The 26,100-nt window shown below is 47.0% G+C and overlaps 3 protein-coding genes across 4 annotated transcripts in view; 1 reads left to right on the plus strand and 2 right to left on the minus strand.

The window, feature by feature from the left end:
* Positions 1 to 73: 73 nt before the first annotated feature.
* NASP (nuclear autoantigenic sperm protein) lies at positions 74 to 11,324 on the plus strand. 2 transcript variants are annotated; one of them, XM_053984573.1, is made up of 15 exons: positions 74 to 215; positions 961 to 1,011; positions 1,806 to 1,916; positions 2,429 to 2,509; positions 2,678 to 2,775; positions 3,511 to 4,368; positions 6,187 to 6,269; positions 7,127 to 7,203; positions 7,335 to 7,408; positions 8,374 to 8,562; positions 8,780 to 8,946; positions 9,357 to 9,410; positions 9,504 to 9,575; positions 10,521 to 10,652; positions 11,153 to 11,324. In XM_053984573.1, exons 1-15 carry the CDS (start codon positions 154 to 156, stop codon positions 11,204 to 11,206), a joined length of 2,163 nt encoding a protein of 720 aa, XP_053840548.1. In that variant the 5' UTR covers positions 74 to 153; the 3' UTR covers positions 11,207 to 11,324. The 2 variants fall into 2 exon arrangements, with proteins under 2 accessions (XP_053840548.1, XP_053840549.1); XM_053984574.1 differs by lacking the exon at positions 10,521 to 10,652.
* A 578-nt stretch (positions 11,325 to 11,902) lies between these two features.
* On the minus strand, positions 11,903 to 15,186 carry CCDC17 (coiled-coil domain containing 17). The gene is made up of 10 exons (XM_053984575.1): positions 15,056 to 15,186; positions 14,783 to 14,972; positions 14,352 to 14,543; positions 14,122 to 14,251; positions 13,880 to 14,006; positions 13,721 to 13,780; positions 13,512 to 13,642; positions 13,302 to 13,427; positions 12,895 to 13,064; positions 11,903 to 12,594 (listed from the first exon to the last, which is right to left on the minus strand). Exons 2-10 carry the CDS (start codon positions 14,960 to 14,962, stop codon positions 12,454 to 12,456), a joined length of 1,257 nt encoding a protein of 418 aa, XP_053840550.1. The 5' UTR covers positions 14,963 to 14,972; positions 15,056 to 15,186; the 3' UTR covers positions 11,903 to 12,453.
* Positions 15,187 to 16,914: 1,728 nt separating this feature from the next.
* The window catches only part of GPBP1L1 (GC-rich promoter binding protein 1 like 1), a 32,090-nt gene continuing 22,904 nt past the window's right edge, over positions 16,915 to 26,100 (minus strand). Inside the window, exons 8-12 of the mRNA XM_053984654.1 lie at positions 23,523 to 23,663; positions 19,900 to 20,058; positions 19,048 to 19,172; positions 18,086 to 18,188; positions 16,915 to 17,847 (exon numbers count right to left, since the gene is read on the minus strand). Of these exons, the coding sequence (XP_053840629.1) occupies positions 17,701 to 17,847; positions 18,086 to 18,188; positions 19,048 to 19,172; positions 19,900 to 20,058; positions 23,523 to 23,663 (675 nt within the window). The 3' untranslated portion in view covers positions 16,915 to 17,700. The remainder of the gene's footprint in view (positions 17,848 to 18,085; positions 18,189 to 19,047; positions 19,173 to 19,899; positions 20,059 to 23,522; positions 23,664 to 26,100) is intronic.

Consider the following 26,100-nt stretch of genomic DNA (forward strand, 5'->3'; position numbering starts at 1 on the left):
CGGGGCCGGCGCGCAGCGTGCCGGGAGCGGTAGTCCCCCTGCGGCGCGCGCGCGCCGCCAGGCGGGCCGGGGCGTGTCCTCGGGGGTATATAGCCAGCCGGAGGGGCAGGGGGCTGCACTCTGCCGCCGCCGCCCCTCTCTCCAGCAGCTTCTATGCAATCCTCGGCCATCGCCGCTCCCCCCTGCGTTGAGCCCGCGCCGGCCTCCCAGACTAGGTAGGGCCGCGCGAGCTGGCCCCGGTTACGGTGTGTGCGTGTCGGGGACGGGGGGCATCCAGGGGAGAGGGGGGGGCGCCTTCGGCCCGCAGGGTACCGGAGGGGATGGGGGGTAGGGGGGCGGTGGGCCGGATTTCCTTAGCGGGGAGGGCTGGGGGTGCTGGTCGGGCAGGCGAAGCTGCACTCCCTCCTCCCCCCCTTTCCTCGTCGCCGGCGGTGGTACCTGCGTCCCCCGTCCCCCCCCCTCGCCGCTTGTGGTACCTGCCTCCGCTGTCCCCCCCCCACCGCCGACGGTGGTACGTGCCGCCGCCCCGCTCCTCCGGCGCCAGCTGGGCCCGCGCGGCTCGCGCGGAGCCACCACGTGACCGCTGCGCGGCCGCCGCCATCTTTGTTGGGGGCAGCCGACGCCGCGGGGCGGGCTGGGGGGAGCGGCGTCACGTGACCGGCGGCCCGTGAGGAGCCGCCGCCGGGGTTTGGCGCCAAGGGCGGGGGCGGGGCCGGCGGAAGGCGGGAAAGGCCCCATTGTCTGCGCGGGACCGGCCGGGCCGGGGCTGACAGAGCCCCTCAGAGCCTCCCTTCGAGCCAAAAACACCAAACAGGGGCCCGAGCACGCTCGGGGTGGATGGGCACCTCTAATCCAGGCTCCTGGTGCTGGTTTCGCACCCCCGAGAGCTCAGCTGGTGCCGTCAAATGGGTGGCCGGTTCTAAACGTGATTAAAAAGAACTTTCGGTTTTCTGTTTGCAGGATGGAAGAGGAACTGGCAGCTCCTTCCACATCCACAGACAAAACAGACAGGTGAGATGGGAGTTGGGATTGTCAATATCAAATAACACAAAATCCTGGAGTTACTGTGTGAAACACAAAGGTCACCCTTCAGATCACTCCTTACATTTGGGGTTTAACTCCCATGTGTGATGTAAGTGCTGAAAACCTGTGCTCACCAGTGGTTTGCACAAATATAGTGTAGCGAGGCCTTTTCAGGGACTGATACATACAAAAATACCAGCTGTTCTTGAAGTTTTTGGGATTTTAATTAGTGCTGGAGAGGCACCAGTATGCAGCTGGCATGTGATAGATGATGATCCTTTGTGGGCAGCTCCTCTTGTCCCAGTCTGAGATGCTGGGCTGGACCTTCTGGAAATGAAGCTATGCAAGAGGCACTGAGTTGAAACTGACACTTGCATCTGTCATTCTTCTCAGATGCACCATGCTGTGCTATGAAAAGTTTTAACTTGAGTTTATTCTTCTTTTTCTTGATTTAGCATTGGAGTCTGGAGCACTGGTGCTCCGTGGTGTGTTGGTATGCAACTCCTAAAGTATATTTTTTAGCAGGCTTTGTCACAGCAGATTCTGATACTTGTTGCAGTGATTGGATAAATTTACCTGGTTTCCCTTGGTTATTGGAACTATTGGTTGTTTCAGATTTACACAAACAAAACCAAACAAATCCCACCTGCTCTGACAGTTCCGACCATGCAACATCCGACGTATGCAACTCACTATTCCATAAAGCAGACTAGGTTTTGAAAGCTAAAATTATTGTGAAAACTAACAGAATCCTTTATTTGATTTATTTCCCCTTCCTGCAGTATGGATGTGGATGGAGAATCAAAGAAACTATTGGGTTTGGGACAGAAGCACTTGGTAATGGGAAATATTCCAGCTGCTGTGAATGCATTCCAGGAAGCTGCGAGCTTACTGTGAGTAGTAGAACATTGTGTGTGATTTTGCTGGGCTTGGGCTTCAGCTTGGCTGTTCCGATGTGGATTATGCAAGAAAGATTGGGATTTTTAGCTAAAATGTTTATAATTGATAATGCAGCTGTGGAGGGAGCAAAGTAAAGTCACCCAAGAGTTGGACAATGCTGTAGTTGGTATGCAGTTTAGGTGGCTTTTGTGATAGGCATTGCCAGCAGAGTTTCCTAAGGAGGGAAGGGGATTTGGTAGTTTATTATGCAGGTGTCTTCTCTAGTAACTTCTTCACTAGTCTTGACCAGTCTCTTTGAATGCTACTGTTTGGGTTACAGATTAATTTCCTCAGTTGGGTTTCCTCAGTTTGAGAGCCATATCTAACTGAGAGAAGCACTCAGTATTTGCTTAAAGCAACAGGAAATGAGCCAAGAAAGTGATCCTTTTGTCAAGGAATATTTAATGTTCAAGTTCACATATCCAAATCTAAAGCACAGGCAAATAATTCTTCATTATTTTTGTAGGGGTAAAAAGTACGGTGAGACAGCGGATGAGTGTGCAGAAGCTTTTTTTTATTATGGAAAATCTCTCCTGGAGTTGGCAAGGTAGGGTGACAGTTTGTCATTTGCTGAAGAGTGTATCTGGTGCAACAGGATTTCACTCCTTCATGGACAGGATTGCCTTGGGTGGGATGGGCTGTGGCATTGCAGCTTGTGCAGTTCAAATTACAGTACTACAAAATCCAAGGGATAACAAACTCCTATTCCCTTTAGAATGGAAAATGGTGTGCTGGGAAATGCCTTAGAAGGGGTGCAGGTGGAAGAGGAAGGAGAAAAAGCAGAAGATGACTCTGCATTGCCAGCTGCTGATGGTATGTAAAGCTGCCTGCCCTGACATAGAGGCTCCAGGCTGTGTTTTCTTGTTGGAATGATCCAAGTTTAGTCCATTGGTATCTTGGGTAGGCTGAATCATTCTATTGAAACTCTTGGCAGTCTGAATGGACTCTGTTTCTGTTTGGTTTTTTTTTTAGTCTTGCTTAAAGATGAGCAGAATCTGTAAAACATCTGCAAGGAGCTGGTCACTGAAAGCATGTGTAAAGGGTCACCAGGTGTCTGTGTCCTGAACACTGCATTCAAACTTGCTTTCTTAAGCTTCACCGCTGACTCCAACTGCTTTGTAACCTTGTAGCAGTACAGTGTGTGTAGTTCCAGAGGTCAGAGCCTCTGTACAAAGTCCCAAGAACAGTGGCTATTTTATGCTGCCTGCAGCTGGAGGGGATACAGGAATTCCTGTCCATCCAGACTGTTAAAGCACTGGCACCTCTTGCTTAGCTGTGACTAAAATCGCTGCACAACTGCACACTGCTTGAGCGGCCGCTTGCAATGCTGCAGTCTGGGGAAGGGGAAGGGACTTGCTTAGATCAAGCAGCTATGTTGGTTGTCTCCTAATTCCTTGTACTTGGAAAATGAAGCTTTTAGGAGTGTCCATCCAACTTGGTAACAAAGTTACCAACACACTGGAGGGTCTTGAGGGTGGTGTTGTCAGTGCCCGTTAATGTCTTTATCACTAAACTCGAAGAAATGTTTATGCTTCCTCAATCATGTAGAAGAAGCAAGGGAGGAGTTGAGAGAACAGGTTTATAACGCCATGGGGGAAAAGGAAGAGGCCAAAAAGTCCACGGAAGAGTCTACAGTACTCTCTGAGAAGGAAATCAAAGAAGAGGATGTTGAAATGAAAGAGATTAGAGAAGAAGAACCCAATGAAGCAGCTGCTGACAAGGATGCGAAGCCCAAAGAGGCCGAAGAGAAGACTGAGATTTCTGTGGGAAAAGAAGAAACTTCAGAAGAGCAGAAGAAGCAGGTGCCTGTGAAAGAGGAGGCAGCTGTGGAAGAGGAGGTAGAAAAAGAGCAGAAGATGGTGCCTGAGGACAAGGTAGAGAAGGCAACTGAGGAGAAGGAGAGAGCAGCAGAAGTGTCAGACAAGGAGGGAAAAGCAGCTGGAGAAGAGGCTGAAGCAGGAGAAGTGGCTGTGGAAGAGAAGGGAGAGATGGGAGAACAAGCAGCAGAAGCAACAGAAAAAGAGCCAGCTGTGGAGAAGGGAGAGGCTGTAGAAGGGCAGGCAGAGACAGCTGTGGAAGAGAAGGCAGAAGCACAGGCAACAGCTGCTGTGGAACAGAAAGAAGCTGCAGAAGGGGATGCAGAGGTGGCTGAACAGAAGAAGGCAGAAGAGAAACAAGAGGCAATAGAGACAGTTACAGAAGAGAAATCAGGTGAATCTAAAGAGACAGAGTCCTCAAAGGAACCTGTGCCCACAGAGGGCAAAGAGCCACCTAATGACATGAAAGAAAAGGCTGGAGTTGCTGCTAAGGTAGAGAAAGAGGAAAAGAAAGATGACCTGATGGAAGAGGGTGAAGGTGCTAAGGTAGAAAAAGAAGAGAAAGATGACCTGATGGAAGAGGGAGAAGGTAACACTGAGAGGAGAAAAGTACTTGTGGGTGGATGACTTGATGGATTTGGCTAACAATGGGTAAAAAGTGTTCCATTCAGAATTTTCTGTTTGCCTTAGAATAAGGAAAAGGCACAGTAAAGGGGCTCTTGAAGGACTTTACATACAAGTAAAGTTTCAAGGAATAGTGAATAGTCTCAGTTTCTCTAGACTAACGCTTAACTAACTGCAAAGCAAGTCTTGAAAGCAAACTGACAGCCCTGTGAAATGTGTAAGTAATGGCTAGGCTGGTGGAGAATACTGAATGGATGTTCACTTGCATGCATCTGGGTGTATTGCACTAACCTTCACATAACTTGAAGCACAAATTGCCTCTGGTAATAGCTGTGTTTTATTTTAAAATGGTGGTGAAAAAACAAGAACAGCTGAACACATAAAGTAGTAAGTTTACTTCTGGTGGAGGAAAGGAACTCTTCAGTTGAGTCTTTCTGATGGTCATTGCTAGCGAAAATTCAGTTGGAAAATCTAAACTTGTTTTGCTGAAGGCTTATTGCTGCTCTAGTACAGTCTTCTGGCTGTCCAGCTTCTGCCCTTCTGCTTCCCTGCTTTATTGTAGCCGCTTCCAGGGCTCTGTTGAAGTAAGACTTGCACCCAGCAAGGCTTGCACCCTTTGCTGCAGCAGTACTTTGTGGCCTTAGTGGGCCCGTGCCTTCTATTGCACAAGTTAATTGATGAACTGTAATTGCAACTTTGCTTGTCAGTAACTCATCTTCACAGACAATGCCTTACTTCAGGAGTGGCAAATGTTCAGACTAAACAGTTCTGGACCCTGGAAGGATTTGTTCTGCTAAGCACAGCGAACACTCAGTGGTGGAGCAGTGCCCTAACAGGATGTCTGTGTGGAGAGAGGATGACTGAAAATAAACTAAGAGTAGTTACCTGCTCCTCACCCTCAGTGCTGAAAGGCTGCTGATGCACACATACTGCTGCTTTTTGCCCCAAGTCTGGGAGTGTGAGGACCCTCTGGAACATCCCGGCCTGGTGCTGTGTCATTCCAAACTCCTCCCACTACTTAAATCTTAAGAGTTCTGACACCTCTTCTGTTTACTTTTATACAAGTGTCTTCATGTTCACAGGTTTGGCCCTCTCACTGGTGGGTGTGTGCTGGGAGTTAGACTAGTGAGTTCACAGGCTCTCTAGTCCCTGCCAATCAAGCTTCTCTTCTGGAATAGCCAGAGATTGTGTGACTTCAGCCTGCAGACCAGCCAGTGCTCTGAAGCTATTAGCCATATTCCTTTACTGTACATTTTCCCCAAATGTCTTTTGCTGGTAGAGCAGATGACGTGATGCTTCTGCACAGTGTCAAAAGTCAAATTAGTACTACACAAGAGGAGGTTCATTAACATTGACACTTAAATGCCTGACATGAGGATCATGAACTGAGAAACAGACTAATTTGTGTTCAGCTTGGCAGCTATCTTGCTGAAAACACTTAACTTTCTGTAGCATGAAGATCAGCAGCTGGCCAGTGCCTTTAGGGCTGCTCAGGATCTTGTGGCTTCAGTGGGAGCTGACAACAGATTTGTGAGAACTGAATTCTGTGTAAGTTTCTGTTGTAGATAGTAAGAAGTTGAACTTATGGACTGCTTTAGTCTACAGTGCTGAACAGTTTCAGCAAGATGGCTGCTCATGCTGAGACTTGAATGTATCTGCTCTTACATCACACCTCTAACCTGTCACTGAGAGGATAAGGGTTGGATATAACATACTCTGCCTGACTCCATGTTGAGCAAGCAGAGTAACCAGAAGTGTCCTCATGCATCTACTTGCCTTCTAGAAACAGAAGAATCTGAAGAGGAAGATAAAGAAAATGATAAAGCTGACGATGATAAGGAGAATGAATTGACAGTGGAAGACAAGGTGAGGTTGCTGAGGTCTGACACCAGTGCTCATGGAAGGATGCAGTATTAGGCCTAAATATGATGTTGATGTCCTTCTAAAAGCTCACTTGTGTTTCATTTAGTTCTGTGTAGGAAAATACTTCTGAAAGCCAATATTGGCCAGTGTTAGGCCTTGTCTGCATTGTAGCATCTTGCTCAGCTGTGTCTGTAGACTTGGGTTTGTTCAGCTGCTCTGACGGAAATGCTTGTGGTGTACTGAGCTAACGTGGCCTGGTGGGGCAGGCAGGGAGAGCTGTTCCAGCCTGTCACTGGAGTTACTTGGAAGAGTTAATTGCTTGTCTGGTTGTCCAGAGGATGGGAATTGTTTGAGAAGTGTAGTGCTCCTCAAACCTGAGATGTACATTGATGTAGTAGTCAAAACACCTGGAAAAATCTGAAGCCTTGTAGAGTGGCACTAAGCATTCAAGATAACTGTCTGTCCCTTTTTCAGATCATGCTAACAAAGTTCAAAGGCTCATTTTAAAAAGCTGGACCATCAACTTTATTTGGTTCATCTAAAGAGAACCTTAACCAAGATCTTGCTCTTGGGATAATAGTGGTGCTTGGTGCCCTGTTATTTCTGAAAAAAAAATCAAAGCATGTCACAAAACAATGTGAGTTCATGTTCCATTTAAACATTTTTACTCCAGGCAAAGTCTTGGTTGATGCAATAACCTCTTCTGCATATTTTTTTCTTTTTTTTTTTTTCTTCTAGTTATGAAATGTTTACCTCTTGCAGAAATGGATTCCTTGATAGCACTGGGTGGGAATTTATTGGTGGTGTTTGTGGTCTATGACCAAGTCACTTAATCTGTCATGCACTTCTGGTCTTTACAGGAAAGTGAGGAGGATGAAATTGGCAATCTTGAGCTAGCCTGGGACATGCTGGAGTTAGCAAAAGTCATTTACAAGAGGTAAAGGCTAAAGTTCTAATTTGAGTGTATGCCACAGAAGCTCATTGTAAATTAGATGGTGGTATAGCCAGTTAGAGAATGTGGCATGCTCTGATCAGGATTTGAAAACTATTTTTGTCTTCTTGCTGTAGACAAGAAACAAAAGAAGCTCAGCTCCATGCAGCTCAAGCTCATCTGAAGTTAGGAGAAGTTAGCATTGAATCTGGTAAGTAATGGTAATTCTCACGTGCAAAGTGTTTGGTTCTACTTTCTGTCACTGGGTTTTGTACTTTAAAATGAGCAGATGTGAGTTAAAGCTGTCAGGATGAGAACAAATTAGATCATGATAGTTGCAGCCATGTGAGAAGCTTTGCAAGTAATGGTTGGTGCCTTAAATAGGATAGTCTGTGCTTTTGCAGAGCAGTGGAAAAAAAGTTTGAATAAGAAGCAATGTGTTGCCAGCCTTGTCTTCTGCTTTCTGAAGTGACCAAACCTTGTTTGTGAACTTGAGATACTTGGTGAAATTGTCATGAAAAATAGTTGACTTCCTTCGACCTTCCCAAATTCTAGGCTATAGTCAGGAAAGGCTCTTGTGTTACGCAGCAGAAAAAAGGAGTGGGAGGCAAACCCCAGGTTTGTGCCTTGTAATCACTCACTTGTCTTTAATTTAAAAATGTATTCTAATCTTGTTAAATCCAAATGTACACTTTCTCTGGGGCAGGCGTTGGAAATAACCCAACAGGTTTCTGGGCCAGGCTACAGAACAAGGGTTGTGTCTTATGTCACTAGAGCACATTCGGGGAGGGCTTGGCAGGAAGGTGGCACTGTCCTTAGCTCCAGATCCGTGTTGCAGTTGGGACCAATTACGTTCAGTTCTTGGTAGAAGGTAAAGCAGGAGGATTTGGTGCCTGCTTTGACTTGGCTGCTCAGTTTTCTGTGCTGAAATTAGACAACGCACTTGTTGAGAGAACCAGAGGAGCTGGTTCTCCATAGGCCTAGACAGTCTCTCAGGGGAGGCAGAGTTGTCACCTGATGGTCTGAAAGCAGCCCAGCACTGCTGTGTTCAGTGGTGGTTCTGTTTGCAGACTGTATGATGTGGAACAAAACACGGAGTAACCAAACCAGGGTTTAGATGGTGCTGCTGCGGATAATTACTGAGATTTGTAAAGACCTTGGGGCTTTCTCCTGTAGAAAACTACACGCAGGCAATAGAGGAGTTCCAGGCCTGCCTGGCCCTGCAGCAGAAGTACCTGGAGGCTCACGACCGGCTGCTGGCCGAGAGCCACTACCAGCTTGCCCTGGCCTACCACTACAACAGCGACTTCGACGAGGCCGTGCTGCAGTTTGGGAAGTCCATGGAAGTCATAGACAAGAGACTGGGTATGTGGAATTCTTAAGCTGCCTAGTGAGTTTTCACAAGGCTAAGTAGCGAGGTGTGCTCATTGTCTGTTGTGTCCTGTTTTATCTGAAAGTGGTGAGACTACACCGGGGCAGAATTGGTAGAACTGTTTGTTAGCAGATAGTTGCCTCTGGATGGTGGTAACTGGACAGTTACTTTGTCTCGAGGTGTTTTGACCTGATAACTGTTTCATCCCAGCAATACTGACTGAGCGAATAAAGAAGACAGACACTGGGTCCCCTGAGGACGAGAAGGAGATAGAAGAACTGAAGGGACTGCTTCCTGAAATTAAAGAGAAGATAGAAGATTCAAAGGAGTCACAGAAGAGTGCAAAAGTAGCTGAGCTAGGACTAAAAGCAACTCTGGTGAGTGTGTCCTGTGATTTCCTTTTGATCCAACCCTTCTTCCAGTGGAATGTAGAACAAATCAGTAATGGGAGGAACTCAGACTTGATCAGGGACTGGTGGTTGCTCACAGGTGTTACCAGGCTGTGGTTGTGAGAAGGAAACTGAGGCAGGTGACATCTAAAGAGGATATTTACTAAGAGGCCTGATACTGATTGTTCCAAACTAAATAGGAATTTGATGGGCTTCTGTGGCATTTATTGTATCAGGGCTGGAAATGATAGGTCAGGCAAATGTGGAGCGCACATTGCATCTGTCCTGTACAGAAGTGCAGAACCCAGTGTTGGGATGTGAAGGACTTGGGCTTTCTGTATCTCACTAAGTTCATATGTATTGTCTGCCACAGTCTGTTTTTTTCTGCTTTTCTTAAGGTTGGAACTACATCTGGCTTTGCACAAAGTGAAGACAGTGGTTCTGTGTCCACAGTAAGTTAATCTAAAATGAACGTTGTTAATTCTTGTCTGCTCTAAGGGTTACTGGTTGTGTTTGCTCATGTGTCAGTGTCTGTCTTGTAACAGATTCCAGTAAGGAAAGGAGCTGATGGTGCATCTCAGTGTGTAACAGACATCTCTCATTTAGTCAGGAAAAAGGTGAGTCCAGAAATTACTTGTTAAACAAGCAGTTTGTTAAAGTACCACTAGCTTGCTCTGTGTAATAATAGGATTTGTCTTTAAAGTATTTTTTCTTAACTTAGTTGTATAATGGGAAAACACTCCAAAAGTAAAACCAGTAGCATATGAAACTCTTTTCTACTGGGAGCCAATCAGTCTGGGAACCATCTGGCCTCCAGGAGACCATTCTTGGTGGTTCAGCACCCTGCCTGAACCCACACTGATGTAAATCTGACCCAGTTGTATGGCTTCTGGAGGTGTTCCCTAAAATAAGAGTTTCCTCTGCTGAGGCCCCTCAAGAGCAGCAGGGTCACCTGCAGATCCCAAGGAAAAGGCAGGCAACCAGGCTGGGCTGGGTTCCCTTCTTTCCAAGAGGAAACTGGGACTTGGACTTCTAATAAATAGTAAAGCCACACTGGTGGTAATTATAAACTGCCTCTTTAAGAGATCACATATTGAGAACTTGGTTCCTTTAAGCATTGTGTGTTCTCTGGAAGTGTTTGCTGCTAAAAACTAAGATCTTGTAGGAGATACTCTCAGTTTTATGTTGCTTCTGTTCCATTGGTCTGTCAGTTCAGGTGTGCCTGGAGTGATTTGGAGCTTCTTTAGGTGATTTCAAATGTTGTGGATGCCCTAAGTCTACCCTGGAACTGTTACAGGCTCAGTGGTTGCACCCTTCTTTACCAGACTGTAACTACAGATAACTCAGCTCTGGAGATCCTGGCTGTAAAGTGTCACTGTGGTCAAGACTTGGGTGTCAGAGCCTCAAAGCTCTGGTTAAATCCCAACACTGGGGAGTCTGTCCTGAGCCTGGCAAGCAGAGGTTGGGTAGATGATGTGCAGTGACATCTAATGCTAAATTTTTCAAAAAGATACAAACTTTGATTTGTACTCAGTGGAGATTATAAACAATTTTGTCTTCAGAGGAAACCAGAGGAGGACACTCATCAGGGAGACAATGAAGCCAAGAAATCTAAACCAGAACCAGCTGTCAATGGTGGTGGTGGGGACCCTGTCCCCCGTGGAAATGAGGTTGCAGAAAAAATGGAAGAGGAGGTGGGCAGCTGAGCCAGGAGTCTGGGCTGTGCTTTTTATTTTACTTCCCCCCTCTCTGTTCAGGGACGGTTCTGTGCCTGGTAGATGCCCTGGTTTTATTGCCTGCTGTCCTTCACAAGATTTCCCAGATGAGATGAGACTATTTCTGGTGGGCAGGATGCATGTTGTGCTGTGGTGCTGACCCTGTGTGGGCTGGACAGATCCAGCTGTGGAGCCTTGTCACCTGTGGGGTGGGACAGAGACAGGTTCTGGGTGTTTTTTTTGCTGGGCTCAACTCCAGCACAGGGTCTTCCCCCAAATTTTAATGTTCCTTGGTTTTATTACTTACCCCTGGGCTGTACTTGTTACTATCAATGCTTTAGGGTAGTGTTGGGCTCTGGAGACTGGCAAAGTTCACATAGTTAAGTCTTCAAATCACAGAACCCTTGGGCTGCTGCATGAGTTGGTGCTGTAAGACTGTGTATTGACTTTTAAAAACAAACCCTTATCTTCTCTTTTAGACAGAGAAAAGGCCACAAGCAGAATCAGGGGCTGCAGTTGAAAGCACAGTATGATAATGATTCTTTAACCTTGGACACTCCTCTCCTTACAAGGAAAATGGTTTTGTATATAGTGTATTTTTTCACTTTTTGGCAACTTTTGTATGACTTCAATAAAGATTGTAAGCAAATAGTCCCTATTTCGACCTTCCTCCTGTGACAGGTTCCAGCCTCTGCTGCTGGCTGTCCCCCTGGGCTGCAGGTCTCAGCCCTGGCCCACTGCTAGGCTCATGCTCCCTTTAACTTCAGCACTTCCACCCACATCTGCCTCCTTAGGAGCAGAGGGTCAGATGGGCCAGGCAGGGCTGGCTGCTGCAGGGAAAGAGAGCATTGCCTGAACGTCACTTGTCCAGGGACCTGACCTACCTTTTTTTTCTTCTGCTGGGGCCTTGTCACAGCTGGGGCTGTGTTTTGTTCATTCAAGGCTGAGCCTGAAGTGGGTTCTGATAGTGCCTCCCTCAACTTTGAGCAGCCTAAAGATGGTGAGGAATGCTGATAAAGGAGGAGCTTTGTAACATCCTGGGCTTTGTTGCTGTGTATTTTTATCTCTGCTCAAAAAAAAAAAGCCTCTACTTTGCACCCAGGAGGGGGTGCAGGAGCATGTGCTGATGGTTGGAGGCAGGGGCAGGGCTGTCCCCTGAGCCAGCTTGAGTGCCCAGGTGGGGCTGGGACCCTGCCCTGGGTTGTGTGTGTATAAAAAGAGCCAAGAAGTGAAGAGCAATGAGCTGAAGCCTTTTATTAAACATGTAGCACAGGGCCTCTGACACTTTGGGAAGTTGGCTGTGGTTTTTGCTGGTTCCCAGGGCTGAGCTGTGCATGCCCTGGTTTAGGCTTTCCCTACAGAGGGCTGGATGTGGGGATGCGCCTGAGGGCAGGGAATTTATTGTGCCCCTCTGTGCCCTCTGCCTGTCCCCTAACCACCATTGTGAGAAGGAGTGGTTAAACCTTTTCTGGCTGTGGGCTCTGTCCTGAGGTGGAGCCTGAGCTGTGTCAGTTTGCTGCTGGCTTGGAGGTTTGCCTGTTCTTTTCCTGATGAAATGCCCAGAGCCTCTTGGTCCCAGCAGTGATCCCATACACTTCCACCCACCCCAGCACTGTGGGATCCTGGTACCAGCTGCACAGCTGGTCCCTGAACCCATCTCTGCAGCTTGAACACAGGTTTTGCCTTCATCACCCCAACAGTTACTGAAGGCCCAGTTTGCCACTGAAGGGGTAGGAGGGGGTGGCAGGGCAGTCCAGTGGGGCCATGGCCTATTCCTGGCTCACCTCTGGGGAGCCCTGTCTTGAGCTGGAGGCTCCTGAGCAGGAGGAGGGTCCTCCAGGGCCACAAAGGGGGTGAGGGGGAGTCCGGGGGGCACATGGGCTGTGGGTCTGCCAGGCCCCAGTGCTGGCCCGGGGGGCTCCTGGGAAAGGAAAAAAGTGATGTCAGGGGGAGGAGTGTCCTGGCAGAGGGGGAGCTGCCTGGCCATCCCCTCACATGTGGCATTGGGTGTGCAGAGCAAATCACACCCCTGGTCCAGCACTAGTGGGGACTCACCTCCTGCCCTAGTGGCTCTATACCCAAGTGTAGCAATGGGAGCTGTTCCCAAATGCACCCAAGCTTGTACCCCCACACCCATCATCCCGTCTCAATTGGTGGCCCAGTCCCAACTCCCTCTGCCCTGCTTGGAGAGCTGGAAATCGCTCTGGACTGAGGCTCTTACCATGAAAAGTTGTGGCACAGCAAGAGTTGATGGCAGTGGTGGGGCTACAAGGTGTGGGAAGACAGGAGGGTGCAGCCATGGCCTTGTCTGCTCTGCGTGGCATCGCAGCATTCCCACCTCTGCCTGGAGCCGGGCCAGTTCCTCCGTGTGCCTCTGGGCTGCCCGTGAGCCTGGGCAACAGGATTTGGTCACCGTGGGGTTTACAGCAGCCGTTTTCCTGGCACCTCACCAGGCCCACGTTCAGTGGACCGGGACTCTCCCTGCTCACTGCAGAGTCCACCCCGAGCTGCAGCCCCCCCCTCTACCTGCCAGCATTTCCAGGAGCTATCTCCAGCCCAGAGCTCTGATGCTGCAACCACAGAGGCAGCCAGGGGCTGTGGGGTGCAGATGGGGGACCCATCACCTACCAGCATCTGCTCTCCTCTCCCTTCTGACCTTCAGTGCCAAGAGTTCATCTTCCAGGCGCCGGTTCTCCAGCTCCACCGCCAGCAGCGCCGCATCCAGACCGTGTGTGCCAGTGCTGGGGGGCTCTGCTGGCATAGCCGGGGTGCCTCAGGTGCTGCCTGGGGGCCATGGTCCCTGAGGGGGACAGGCCTGGGCCTGGTGTTGGCGCTTACCCATCCGCCTGCCCCTGCGCAGCCCCGCAGTTCCTTTCTCCAGCACCGTGGCCTCCAGCTGGAGGTGGAGAAGCTGGTCCAGGATGGCCGGGTCGTGTCCCCCGGAGCGCAGGTAGGACAATCGCAGCGCCCTGCCGGAGCCCCGGATCAGCCATTGCCAGGGCTCGGCCGGGCACTCCGCTCGGAGCCACCGTGGCCCAGACCCTCACCTGGCCTCGGCCGCGAGCGGCCCTGCGGGCGGCAGGAGGGTGTCGAGGTGTAGGGTGACCCTGGGGAGGAGACGGGCAAATGGCGGGTGAGGGAGCCTTGATGGAGAGCACCCCACAGGGCCGGGGCTCTGTGCTGTGACCCCTCAGGCCAGGGCTCACCTGTGCTGTGCTGTTCGGACCTGTCCAGCCTGGTCCCGTGGGCCTTGGCTCGGCTCAGGCTGCCCCTGCTCGGGCTGGGGGCCCAGGGGTGCCCTGGCCCCCAGTGTCGCCAGCTGCTGGCACAGCCCTGAAGGACCGTGAGGGGCTGGGGGCTCAGCACGGCCCCCACAGCCCCACTCTCGGGGGGTTACTGCATCCCACATGTGCCTCCCCATCGCCCCAAAACCACTGCCAGAGCCTACCCTCTCTCTGCTGCTCCAGCTGCCGGGTCCTGGCCCGGATCTCGGCCACCTGGCGTTCGTGGGCTTCCAGCAGCTCCTGCGGCGGCTCCTGGTGCCCCTGCAGTGGGAGCGGCTGCCGGGGGGGCACTCCCTGCGGCACACGGGGTTCAACGGGAAGGAGGGGCTGGCCCCCAGTCCTGGGGAGCCGTAGGGCTGCTGGTGCCCACCCTGGCATTCAGGATTCACCGTACCTCCACTGGCAGCCTCCTACAAGTGGGGTCGGCTGTGCGGAGCAGGGCCCTCTCGCGGGGGGTGAGCACATCCCCCAGGGGAGCTCCCCGCACCCGCCCTGGTCCCCGCTGTCCCCACACAGCAGGTGGGACACCACGAGGCACAAAGTGATGGCGTGGCTCAGCCTTGTCTGTCTTTTGGGACACCCCGACCTCACAGACACAAAGGGAAGAAAAGGGTGACACTCCCATCCTCCCCCAATCCCTCCCCCAATAATATACTTTTCTGGTTTTGGCAAAATAAGCACCAAGGGTTGCCTGTGTGGTGCAGGAACGGGAAGATGAAGGCTCAGACCAGCTCAGACCAAGCTGGATCCAGGATGTGATACCCAGTTTCCCAGCCCAGCACCTGTCCCCGTCCCCATTCTGTGCCAGACCCAGCGCCACACTACCGAGATGTCCTGTGGTTTCCTTGCCGTGCCCTGTGCTCCCTCCACAGGCAGAGGGTTCCCCCCATGCAGGCAGGAGCTGCTGGGTGCCGTGGGCCCGAGGCACAGCTTCTCCAGGTGCACCCGCAGCAGCGGTCGGGATCTGAACGGCAAGCGGCAGCGGGGGCAGAGGAAGGTTCCCATGTCCAACACCCTGGAAAGCAGAGCGGGTGGAATCACTCGGGGGGTCCCCCCCCGGGGCTGGCACCCCGGAACAGGCTGGAAGTTTGCACAGACCTGCTGGTGGCGGCGGCTGCAGTGTTTGAAACCACTGTTGCTATGCTGGACGCTGGGCTGGGCAGGGAGGGCCGCACTCCCAGCCCTGGACATTCCCACTGTTTACCACGGGCCCCGGAATGGGGAAAAAATGTCGCTGAGCCACCAGAGCTCAGAATCCACAGAATCCACAGAATCCACAGAAAAGAAGATGAGGGAGGCCCAGCTGCCCCGCGTCCCTCTGTGGTTACAGAGTGGTCACTGACAGGCATGCTTGCCCTGGGGCTGTCCAGGAGTGCCCCTTGCCCGCCTTGCGGCAGCTCCCACTTAGCTGCTCCTTAGCAGACTTTAAGCTAAGGGGAACCTCCACACAGAGGTGAAATAGCTCCTTCTGCCCTTTCTTGCCACAGGTGTTGTCCAGGCCCTGCCCTTTTTCCCAAAAAGGCTCCCTGCAGTCCATCCTTGCACTCACCTCAGCTCTGCTTGGCAAGTCCCTCAAGCTTTTCCCCTCACCTCATTGCCAGTGGTACCTGCCACGGACTCATTATTTGCTCAGGAAAAAGCTACCATTTGAGGGATGGGGACTTGCCTGGCCAGGCTCACCCAGGGGCTGCCACTGCCACTTCCAAAGTTTCATCAATGTTTAAACCCTGCACAGCCCACAGAAGGGTTGGGGCACAACATCTAGTATGAAGCACAAAGGAGCTCCTGGCACACACAGGCCAGGCCATGCTGTCCCAGGGCAAGCCGGTCCCGCTCCAGAGTGCTCAGCAATCCAATTCCCCCATTCCAAATGGCTGTCAGCATGTATCTGAGGTGGAGGGGTTTTTAAATTTACCCCATTTCTTGAGATCAGTGCACTCAGATCTCCATAACTTGGTTTAAATGGATATAGGAAATGAAACTTTAAAAAAAAAAAAAAAAAAGGGATAGGCTCTTCCAGACAAAAGCAGTGTTTGAATATTCAGAAGAAACAACATGGTTTGTGCAAAGTCATACGGGAGCCCCAGCACTGCCCCAAGCACTCCCAGGCAGCCTCAGCCCCTGGACCCTGGTTTCCAGAGCACAGGGATGAAGAAATGCCCCACTGCTCCTCTCCTCTGGGATTCATCACAGAGCCAGCAGGAGCTGCAGGCACAGGTAGCAGAGTTACACCTGATAATGCTGAGCGTACACCCTTGAACCCCGATGCAAAGATTCAGGACTAAACATTATCATTTTCTTACACCTCTGTCCTCTCTGCCTGGCCAGGATTAAGAACACACAAGCACAACCTTGGGACAAAGCCCCGCAGGTCAGCGAGACCAGGTGTTGTGTGACTCCGTCCAACCCTCCTGCAAACACTGCACAACCCTGGAGCACCTTCCAATCCAAAACCTTTGTGCACAAGCTGAACTTACACCAGACACTAAAATAGCTTAGGCCACAACTGAGTTGTTTGTAAAATTCTTTTTAATCTAATAGAAATGTTTTCATGAATTTTTAAAAAAGATTTCAATGAAAACAGCTTTGGATTCAGACATTCCCTTGCCACGTTGTGAACATAAACAGCAGCATTGCACTAGGAACAAGTGACACCGACCGGTTGAGCTTCATCATTTTGTATGAAGCGGAAAAAAAAGCAAACTGCTTTAGTAGAAGATAATTTTGAATTATTTTCTTTAAAAAAAATCCCCAAACAAGGACTTCATCTCAGCATTGTTCTCCCTCTCCCTTTTTAAAGGAAGAGTTCAGCTCCTGCAGTCTGAGCACTACAGCAATGTTTGCCAAGAGGAAAAATAAAGCGGGAGAAGAAACTGTTTATCCCCAGTGCTACTGAACCCCCAAAGTTGCAGGTCCCTTAGAGGAAAGCTCCTCTTACATAAGAAAGACAATTAGAATTGGCAAACTGATGCAAAATATTTATTCCAAGTTAGTTATTTTTGATGCAGTAGTTTTTCCCCCTCATACAGACTCAATGTGATAGTCACTTTTTAAAATCTGTAAATAATGTTATCAAAATAATCTTAATCTTTGAAATCTCACAAAAAATTTATATTTTACAATCCACCCTGAATATCAAGGCTGCAAGAAGAAGAACACAAACAATTCCTATATCCAAATATTTTACAGCTGTACCCAAAAAAAAAAAAAAAAAAAAGAAAACCACAAACGCCTGGTTAAGTGATGAAGCTCCCCGAGCCGCCAAAAAAATAAAATAAAATAAAATATTCATGTTATTAGCATTAATTTAACATAATTAGAACTTCAAAAGCCATTTTGTCATTGACAATGATTGTTTTAGCACACCTTTACCGCGCGCTGGGCAATGCGGCGGCACTGTTAGAAGCTTGTTGTTGCAGAGATCAGTCAGCCACTTGTGTCCTGCTCACACGACTGAACTTGTGCACTGCCCCACAAGGGATTTTTGTCAAAATTTGCTAGCTGCACAAACTTCTAGTAAGCATTAGGGCAAAACCAAAAGAAAAAGCTAAAGAAGCCAATTTCTCTCTTCTTTGGGATACAATTATTTCCCTTGTGCATGAAGTATCAACAACAAAGAAAAAACTGAACAGACTGGAGACAGAATAAACTCTGTTTAGTTTATACAACCCCAAACACGTGTTGAACTATGAACTGAGTTTATTGGGTTGGTTTTATTTATTTTAATTTTATTGTGCCCAGTTTCAGGCATCGTCATCTGACGTTTCGCTGCTACTTGTTTCTGTGTCTGAGTCCTCAATCTTTGTCTTAAAAGTGCTTCCCCAGTGGAACAACAGGCTGGATCTGCGGCCTTGAAGAAATCCATTCTTCCCAAATCCGTTTCTTCTTCGCTGTAGGAATGAAAGTAAGTTTTAAAAGGAGCAGAAGTGTGGAGAGTAACTGTCACCAACCCTCTGTGGTGGACACAAATGCCACATTTAACTGTGCATACACACATGGATAATGCAGAATCATCCATCTACTACAATCTCCCTTAAATGCTTGGTCCTTTTGAACACCCTTAAAAACAAGCCCTTGAGAAAGGAGAGAAAGAAGAGCAGTCACAAGTAGCAAGAGCTGTAAACATACCTGCTCTGATTTAATCTGGAACTCTTTGAGCTCATCCTCGGTGAGGGGAAGGTAGTTTTCATCATTTTCAGGATATTCCTGCCATCCCATTTCTTTCAATAACCTGATTGTGGAGAAAATAAAGGGGCATGGGAACTAAAGCAAGGGAACAATGGCAAAGGAAAGAACACTTTATCCATGAAAAACAAGGTTTCATAGTAAATCACTCCAAATTCACCAGGGAATCTTCTCTATCACAGACCACTTCAACAATCCTTTGTGTTTACCCACCCTTTTTCAATGTCTTTTACAAATATTTAACCATCAGCAGTCCTGTACAATGGGTACATAACCAGCCTGGTGGAAGACAGGGATTTGAAATTCTAACTCAAGGACACTGAAGGAGGACATGAGACAACCAAACCAGTATCACAGCTCAGAATCTCCTGAACCTTACTATCTGCTTGCACCAGATACACACTGCTTACTCATGTAAGTGAGATACAGCCTGAGATACCAGGTAAACATTTTCTTAACTCTCCTCTGCTTTTTTACAGCATGTAAAGCAGCACAGGAATATTCTAAGTGCAAAGTGTGGTGTGTGTCTTCAAATCATTACATTTAGGACACCTGCTTGCAAATTAACCGGAATCACCCTTGGTTCATGCTGACTCCCACCGTGGGCAGATAAATATCTCTAGGCAGCATTAACACATGGGGATGTGGCATTAAAGAAGGACTGGAATTTAATTACAGACCTTGGTAAGGCCTTGGCTCACCTGTCATTGGTGTCTTGTTTTACTTTCAATAAGACCCCACCCAGTCCAGCACTAGTCACAAAGCACACATACCTCCCTCCCTGTACACACACAGCTACTGCTGCTTCCCAAAAATAGTTTTCTTCAAAATTGTTTCTTTCTCCTCACACAGCCCAAGGATTCACTCTTCATTACACCAGACACTTTATTCTGCCATTTACTCACCTGTGTTCTGCTTCCAATGAATGGGAGAGGTTTTCCCCCTCCTCCGGCAAAGGGAGAGAAAGGCCATTCTGATGGCAGTTCTCTTCCCAGTTTTCCTTTGGTTCTGGTGTGCTGTTGCTCTCCATCTAAAGAAAAATAAAACCATTGAAGTGTGCTTGCACAGACCGTGCCAACAGCACAGTTCCAAGTTCAAACTTCTGCCTTTGGAAGTCCAGCCAAGCCTTTCACCTTGAGCCAGTGTTTTTTACAGAAGCTGCAGCAACATGTACCTGGCTGTGACAGAACAACACAGGACGAAGGACGGCCTGTGCTGCTGTGCCAAGGGAGTGAGTGCCGGCATTGCAAAGCCATCACCAGCAGCTCAGAGTGACAGCAAGAAAACAATGAGAATTAAATGCTACTAAAGACACACTTTACATACACATTAAGGCACAGATCTATGCATTTGGGGCATCTGGTCTGAGGCTTGACCCACATTCCTGCACCTTTCAGAAGCACAAAATTCTACTTTTCTGTGAATGCGGTTTGACAGGGAAGTTGGAAAGCAACCTAAGATGTTAAGATATGATACTGTTCCTCTCCTTAGAGAATCCTTGCAAAAAATCTAGATGACCTTCAACATCTGTAACCTTCCCTTCCACTTCATTTATTACTTATCCACTTGCATTTCACTGTGCTACACATCTCCCTCCATCACTGCTGTGCACTATTTCCACTGGCATGTGTGCCAGACCAGTGGGAGTCATTCCCTTCCTCTTCCAGAGCCTGAATTACATACACTGCTTAGGGCTTTTTCAGCCCCAACTCCTTCAACAGTAATGATTGTATACACAGCAAGGACAGTGATCTTACATCATCCAGCTTGTCACATTCCCTGTTTTCTGTTATCTCCCCATTTCTATCATCCTTCAGTGCCTTCAGGAATTCGCTCTTTTTATCAGTGGTCCGGCGCATCAGCTTTGTCAGGCGTGAGGAGCAGATCTCGATGGGAGGGGTGGTGCTGGAAGGACTCTGCACAGGGAGGGAGAACACAAAAATCAAACTGCACTGCTGCGAACCTGAGGCCTCTTCAGTGGCTGTGCTTACACCTTTCAAACACTCCTTGGGTGGCTCTCAACCCCTCAAAAAACCCCAACCTAATATCAATTTCCCATCAAAATACTAGTGGGTGTTGCACATTCACTTCTCCCATCTATTATTAACTCAATTTCTTTTCTTCCCCTAGGAGTCAATTCATATGGCCATGAATATGTTTATTTTGTTCCTTTGTAATGTAACTCTCTCGAGCAAGCTGGTGCCTACAACAGAGTATTAGGGCAAAAAACTTCATGCAGGATTCCTGCCCTACAAAAATTAGCAAATTAAGCAGATCAGACTCACTTCAAATTTGTGTTTTAAGTCATCCTGACAGACTCTACCCTGAAATTAAGCTATGGGGAGGTAATCTCCCTTCAGGGAGTGGTCACATCCTTAACTAACCACAACCGGGTGCGGAACAGGCAGCCACAGCCTTGGAATCCTCCCCGAAGAGAATGCTGCCAAGTGCTGCTCTCAGCCCAGATGGTTCAGTGTGGAGTCAGACACGGACAACCCTGGAGCCTGTGGGAAATCTGCTCAGCTCAATGCAGGAACACAAGGAAACCTCCTGTGCTCTTCCACAATGTTGAAGCTTTCTTAATCTGGAGTCTGTGAACCAGGCCCACTGGCAGTATCTGACCAGGATCCTGCAATAGGAGCACTGCTAACCAAGGTGAGCTTTCAATTTTATCTGTTCCATGCTTTGACTGGGCACACAAAAGGAATCTAAGAACATGTTATGGGAAAGTTCCCAGTATCTTAACCTCCTGCTGGAGTTCATGTCTGGCTACTCTAAAACAACGAGGAATTAAATCATTATTATGGATAACTGACACCTGAATCTTGCATGCACTTTTTCTTCATGTGCATGCTTTGATTTTTTAAAAATCAAGATTAAACCAGTAAAATTTCCTGAAGTTTGCAGTGTTTCTCTCCCCACATACTTTTTTAAACTGCGGGGGAAGGCTGCAAATTCAGGCCCTTCAAAATGAATCTCCTGTGCCAAAAATTTTTATCACACTCAGTGCTCTGAGCAAAGATCAAGGGAACTAGACCAAAAACAAGGCAGCAATTGCTGCTTATATTTCTAATGGCTGTTGCATGTGAAACACTGGTGTGAAATAATGCCTGCAAGGAAGTAAGTGCAGCCTGGAAGTAATTTCTCAGGCAGACCTTCCAGATTTTGTCTAATTCAACACAGTAAGAAACAAATAAGCAGTTGTAACAGACCTAATGAGTGACTGCAACTATCAGAATAAAAAGCCAACACAAGAGTGAAATTAAGCTCTCAATGTAATTATCAGTTTGACTGCAGTGACAGAAGGTAACAATGAACAAAGGAGACTAAAATTAGATGTCTTCTGGTAATTTGAAATACTCAACTTGAACTCTTTGCTAGTGACTGTTTTAATCTCTAATAAACAACAGAGGTATTAAAACTTAATTTCTACACATCAGGGGAAGACAGTTACAGCTAAAGTTTAGAAACAACAGATTTCTGAAAGGAAATGAATTTCACCTCAATTCTGGTTTTAACTTTCTGTAGAAGGGTTATGTTTCACGAAATATTCTTCTTTAGCACTAAAATAGTAAACTGGCATCTCTTCTAAAGTAAGCTTAGCCCTTTGACTGAAACATCAAGGCATCTCGGTCTTTTGGTGTTGCTTTTTTTTTGGGTGCTTCCGTTTTATGAAGGAGAGCACTATGCATCACCTCAGATTTGTTCTGATGTCTGTCTATGTAACACAGATGGCTACTCTTACAGAAAAGTAATCCTGAATTTAACAACTCAGGCTGTATTGTAAGCTTGGATGTCTTACACTGGCTTGTGGGGACAGGGCCAGTACTACTTGGCACCCTTTTAGTTTTCAACACACTGTGGTCTTCTATGAATAATGGTGCTATTTTTACCACTTCTGCAGGAAGTGCATTAGTCTCCTTTCAGAAACAAAAAGCTGGAGACTATGTGTAGTAGTCCTGGAGAACCAGGACTGCAGTACTATCTGCTAGCCACAGACCTGTGTTTTCATACGGTAAATCTCCAACAGATTCAAAGAGAAATGTATTACAAGTGTCCAGTTTAGCTGAAAGGAATTCTTAAGCCCTTTAAGTTTAGCTCTCAGGTTGGTACCAAACATCTTCACTGACTGGAGTTTCACAGAAGACCTTCTTGGGGGCAGGTGAAGGAAACACTTTCATTACTCCTGTATGACACAAAGTAATGCCTCTCTCCTGTCTGCTGAGGTGAAAGGCTGAAGTTTACATATTTACACTGTCCATACTGTGCTGTGCATTACACAGAAGGAAAGTTGTCAGCAGCACAAAGAACTTGGTCTAAAGAGAGAGAAAAGCAAGGTAAGAGAAAGGAACAGAGTGTAAGATCTATCTGTCAAAGTGACAGGTGCCTGTGCATTAACTATTTTCTTTAATGACTGCTTGTACACTCAGCTGTGGCTAAGACAGAAAAGTGCAGGTTGCTGCAAAGTAAAGTCTACAAAGCAGAGAATCACAAAGATTACAAGGCCTTATTTTAGAAGTAATGCCTATAGCAGAACAAGACAAGTGCACAACTGGAAAAGTCCCCCAATTCTACAGTTAAAACAAGCTAATTTCAGATGTTGTGAATCATCATTTACAGAATCACAAAATCATTAAGGTTGGAAAAGACTTCCCAGATCATAAAGTCAAACCTGTAAAAAGCAGCTGCATTGGCCAGGAATTTATCACAGTCTGTTCTATTTTTGTTCTTTTTTTTTTTTTTCCTTTAGCTCTGTCACAGTTACTGCTGAAATATTAAGAGATGTGTATTTCAAGGTTCTCTCTATACTTCAGACCAAAACTAGGGGCACGTCAGTTTCCATCTCAGCAGACTACCTCCTTCCAATGTCAAAATTAAAAGGAGATACTGTAGCTGAAAAGTCATATGTACACGTGTTAAACTCCTTTAGCCACCTCAGATATGAGTGCTTGTGCTGTTGTTCCACAGAAAGGAAATTAGGCAGATCACCTTCCTTCCCCTTCCTTTCCTATACTGAAAAACAAAATGGGAATCACTTTGCCTGCCTATTCACAGCAGTTCTTGGTATCTGCACACCCATAACACCAAGCTGACGCATGTCTTGTTACACAACACCATTTAAAGCATTAGTACTTTTTTTTCTACTGGAAGGAAATTCTAATACAGTTGAACAAACACCAATGGCTTTACAGCCAGACAAACCCCATTTTTATTTCTTCTAGTGTATCACTGATGTGGCAGAATGTGCTAAGAATGTACAAGTGAGTCATCCCTCAAGGGTGCAAAGGTAGGTACCAAGCAGAGAGGGCCTTACCATGTTTATGCTGTAGTTGGTGATAGTGACAAAAGCTCCCACCCTATCCCCAAGCCCAACCCTTACCTCTTTGGGAGAGGTGAGGACTGAGCCACTTGCCAGTACCGCTGGTTTGGTTACAGACACTGGACTGGTAAAGGCAGAGTCACGGGTGGAGGACAGCGAGCCTGGTTTGTGTTCACTTCTGTTGGCTTTCCATGGGCTTGGCTGTATTGAAGAGAACACAAAATACAGGGCAGTAAATGGTAAGGCATGAGATGGGGTTGCTTGCAAGTATTGAAATAAACATGCAACAACATTGGCTGTTGTATAGATTTTCTTTTCTTCTTCACTCTCCAACAACAGTCTCAACAGATTTATTTCAACCCCCATCGTTTTTCCCCTGGCATCCTCTGTTTTCCCCAAATCACACACAATTCTGGATCATGGGCACCATCCTTCAGTAAAACACCATTAAGAGATTAAAGAGAAAATCCAGCATTTCCCTTCATTAATTGGAATCACCACTGTGTAATGCCATTCATCTTACAGCTACCCACAAATGGGAAATAAAAAAAATCCCAATTAAAATGACACTTCTTAGGGGAACACTGCATGCCACAAAGAGAGGCTTCCAATCACTTGACAGGAAGCTTCCCTGTGTGAAGAAGATGATCACCATGCAATAGTTTTGTTTAGAGTGAGAATGAAAATTATTTATTTCCTAGGGCCCTGAAATGTCCATCACTGCACCAATTTAGCAACAATAACAAGAAAAAGAAGCAAAAGCAGCCAATTTATTACAGTGCAGGATCACTTGCTGTTTTGCCCTAGATACTCTCTGCAGTATCCCTTTGAGTATACTGGCCATTTGGCTGAAGAGCAAAGACTTCAAGATAAGTTTTTGTTACTCGGAATGTTGTTCTTGAAGCTCTCTTATCAGTCAGGGACAAACACTGTGAAGTGAGAGTCTTTACAAAAACAATCCTGAGAAGAAACTTCTACCAAGTAGCACTAGCAAGATACTGTCAGAACATTAAAACATACAGGTTCCTTTGACCCACTGGACTTCTGAAGCCAGCTTCAAGTCACTAGTAAAATAACTCATGCACAAACAGGATTCAGTTAAATCTGAGATGCAACAGATCTTAAAATCTGCCAACAATGAGAACAGTGGCACTATTTCAATATGTTGTCACTGTCTACTGCGTTCTATGAGTTGTTTTTTTTTTAAATACATTGCATAGGGAGCTCAACAGCTTTACTCTTTTCACTCTAACTTAAAAATGTGCATCCCACACTATCAAATAGATTCTGTGGCACTCAGAGCATGCATTAAATACATCCCCTTCAAACCTCAGAAATATCCTGATCTGCACAATATTTATTGCCTGTACTAAAATTAGGGTGCAGTATGACTCTGACAAGAAGTTTCTCTCCACAGCTCCAGGGTTGCACTCTTCCATTCCCAGCTCTCAGCTGCCCAGTGCTGTTCTCCAGGCTTCCACAAAGGGGCAGCTCGCAGCTCAGACAGATCCGAAGACAGACCCCTCTTGCTTTCCCTGCGTGGCTGAGTGTGACCTTCATGGATTGCTTGACTGTGAGCTATTGGCCATCTCGATTAGCCAGAAAGAACACACTCGTTTCACTGCCATCAGTTCTCTTCCCTTCTGAACTACTTGGTACGACTTAACAAAACCATTTTTCATTCAGTTTTCCTGTGACAGCTTTCCAATACTGCTGACTTTGTGGAAAGGAATGTTTTGACTCCTCTACTACTTCATGCACTGCAATTCCTGGCTAACTTTCTAGATGTCTTCAGGCTAATGCATCCTACCACAGCTGCTTTAAGGTTGTGACTTTAAAAAAGCATAAATGCACACAGCTTTTCTGCTAAGGATATGCTGATACCCCACCTTTGGTTTTGCTAATGGTCACCATTCATTAACAAAAGCACTATTGATGACATCAGCTGATAATTCTTTCCCACTGCAATCCCCACCACCTAGGAATATCACACTGCCCCAGTAATCACAGTACCACTCAGTGTGTAAACACTTAGAAATTAGCAGGTAAATCACTAAGTACATATTTACAGCCTGCTTCACGTGACTGATCTCTTGAGCTACATATTAAAAATTAATACCTTTTCCACTAGCCAAAGAACATTTCCTTTGTTATGAATACTGCAATATTTCAGGTATAAATCGAGTTGTAATCCAGGCCTACTGGATTCAGTGAAGTAAAAACTTAATTAAAAGGAATTTATGCAGGTACCACTACATATTGCCATAATCTCTGATTTAAATACAGATAAACAATCTAGAATGCAAATGAACTATGTAACATGTAAAGCAAGCTAAAAAAAAGCCCTATCACTATATTTTGAAGGATGCTGAACCTTCAGATCATAGTCAGTTTTATTCCAACTGTGAGCACTGAATAATGCATTCTTTTTATCTGAAGTATCAAAACCTACATAGTCTGAATTTCTGAACATGGTTAGCAAAAGCTTTGAGAGCAGCTCTCCTTGACTGAATGAATGAAAAAACCTCTGTCCATGGGCTTCAGAAGCCGCTACAACAAATGAAACAGTAATTGCAAAGCAAGCTGCAAGGAGCAACTTGTTGTGCAATTACTGTTGCATTTGTTGTTGCTGCTCCTA

Source organism: Vidua macroura, chromosome 9, assembly GCF_024509145.1.
Source record: "Vidua macroura isolate BioBank_ID:100142 chromosome 9, ASM2450914v1, whole genome shotgun sequence".
Lineage (NCBI taxonomy): Eukaryota > Metazoa > Chordata > Aves > Passeriformes > Viduidae > Vidua > Vidua macroura.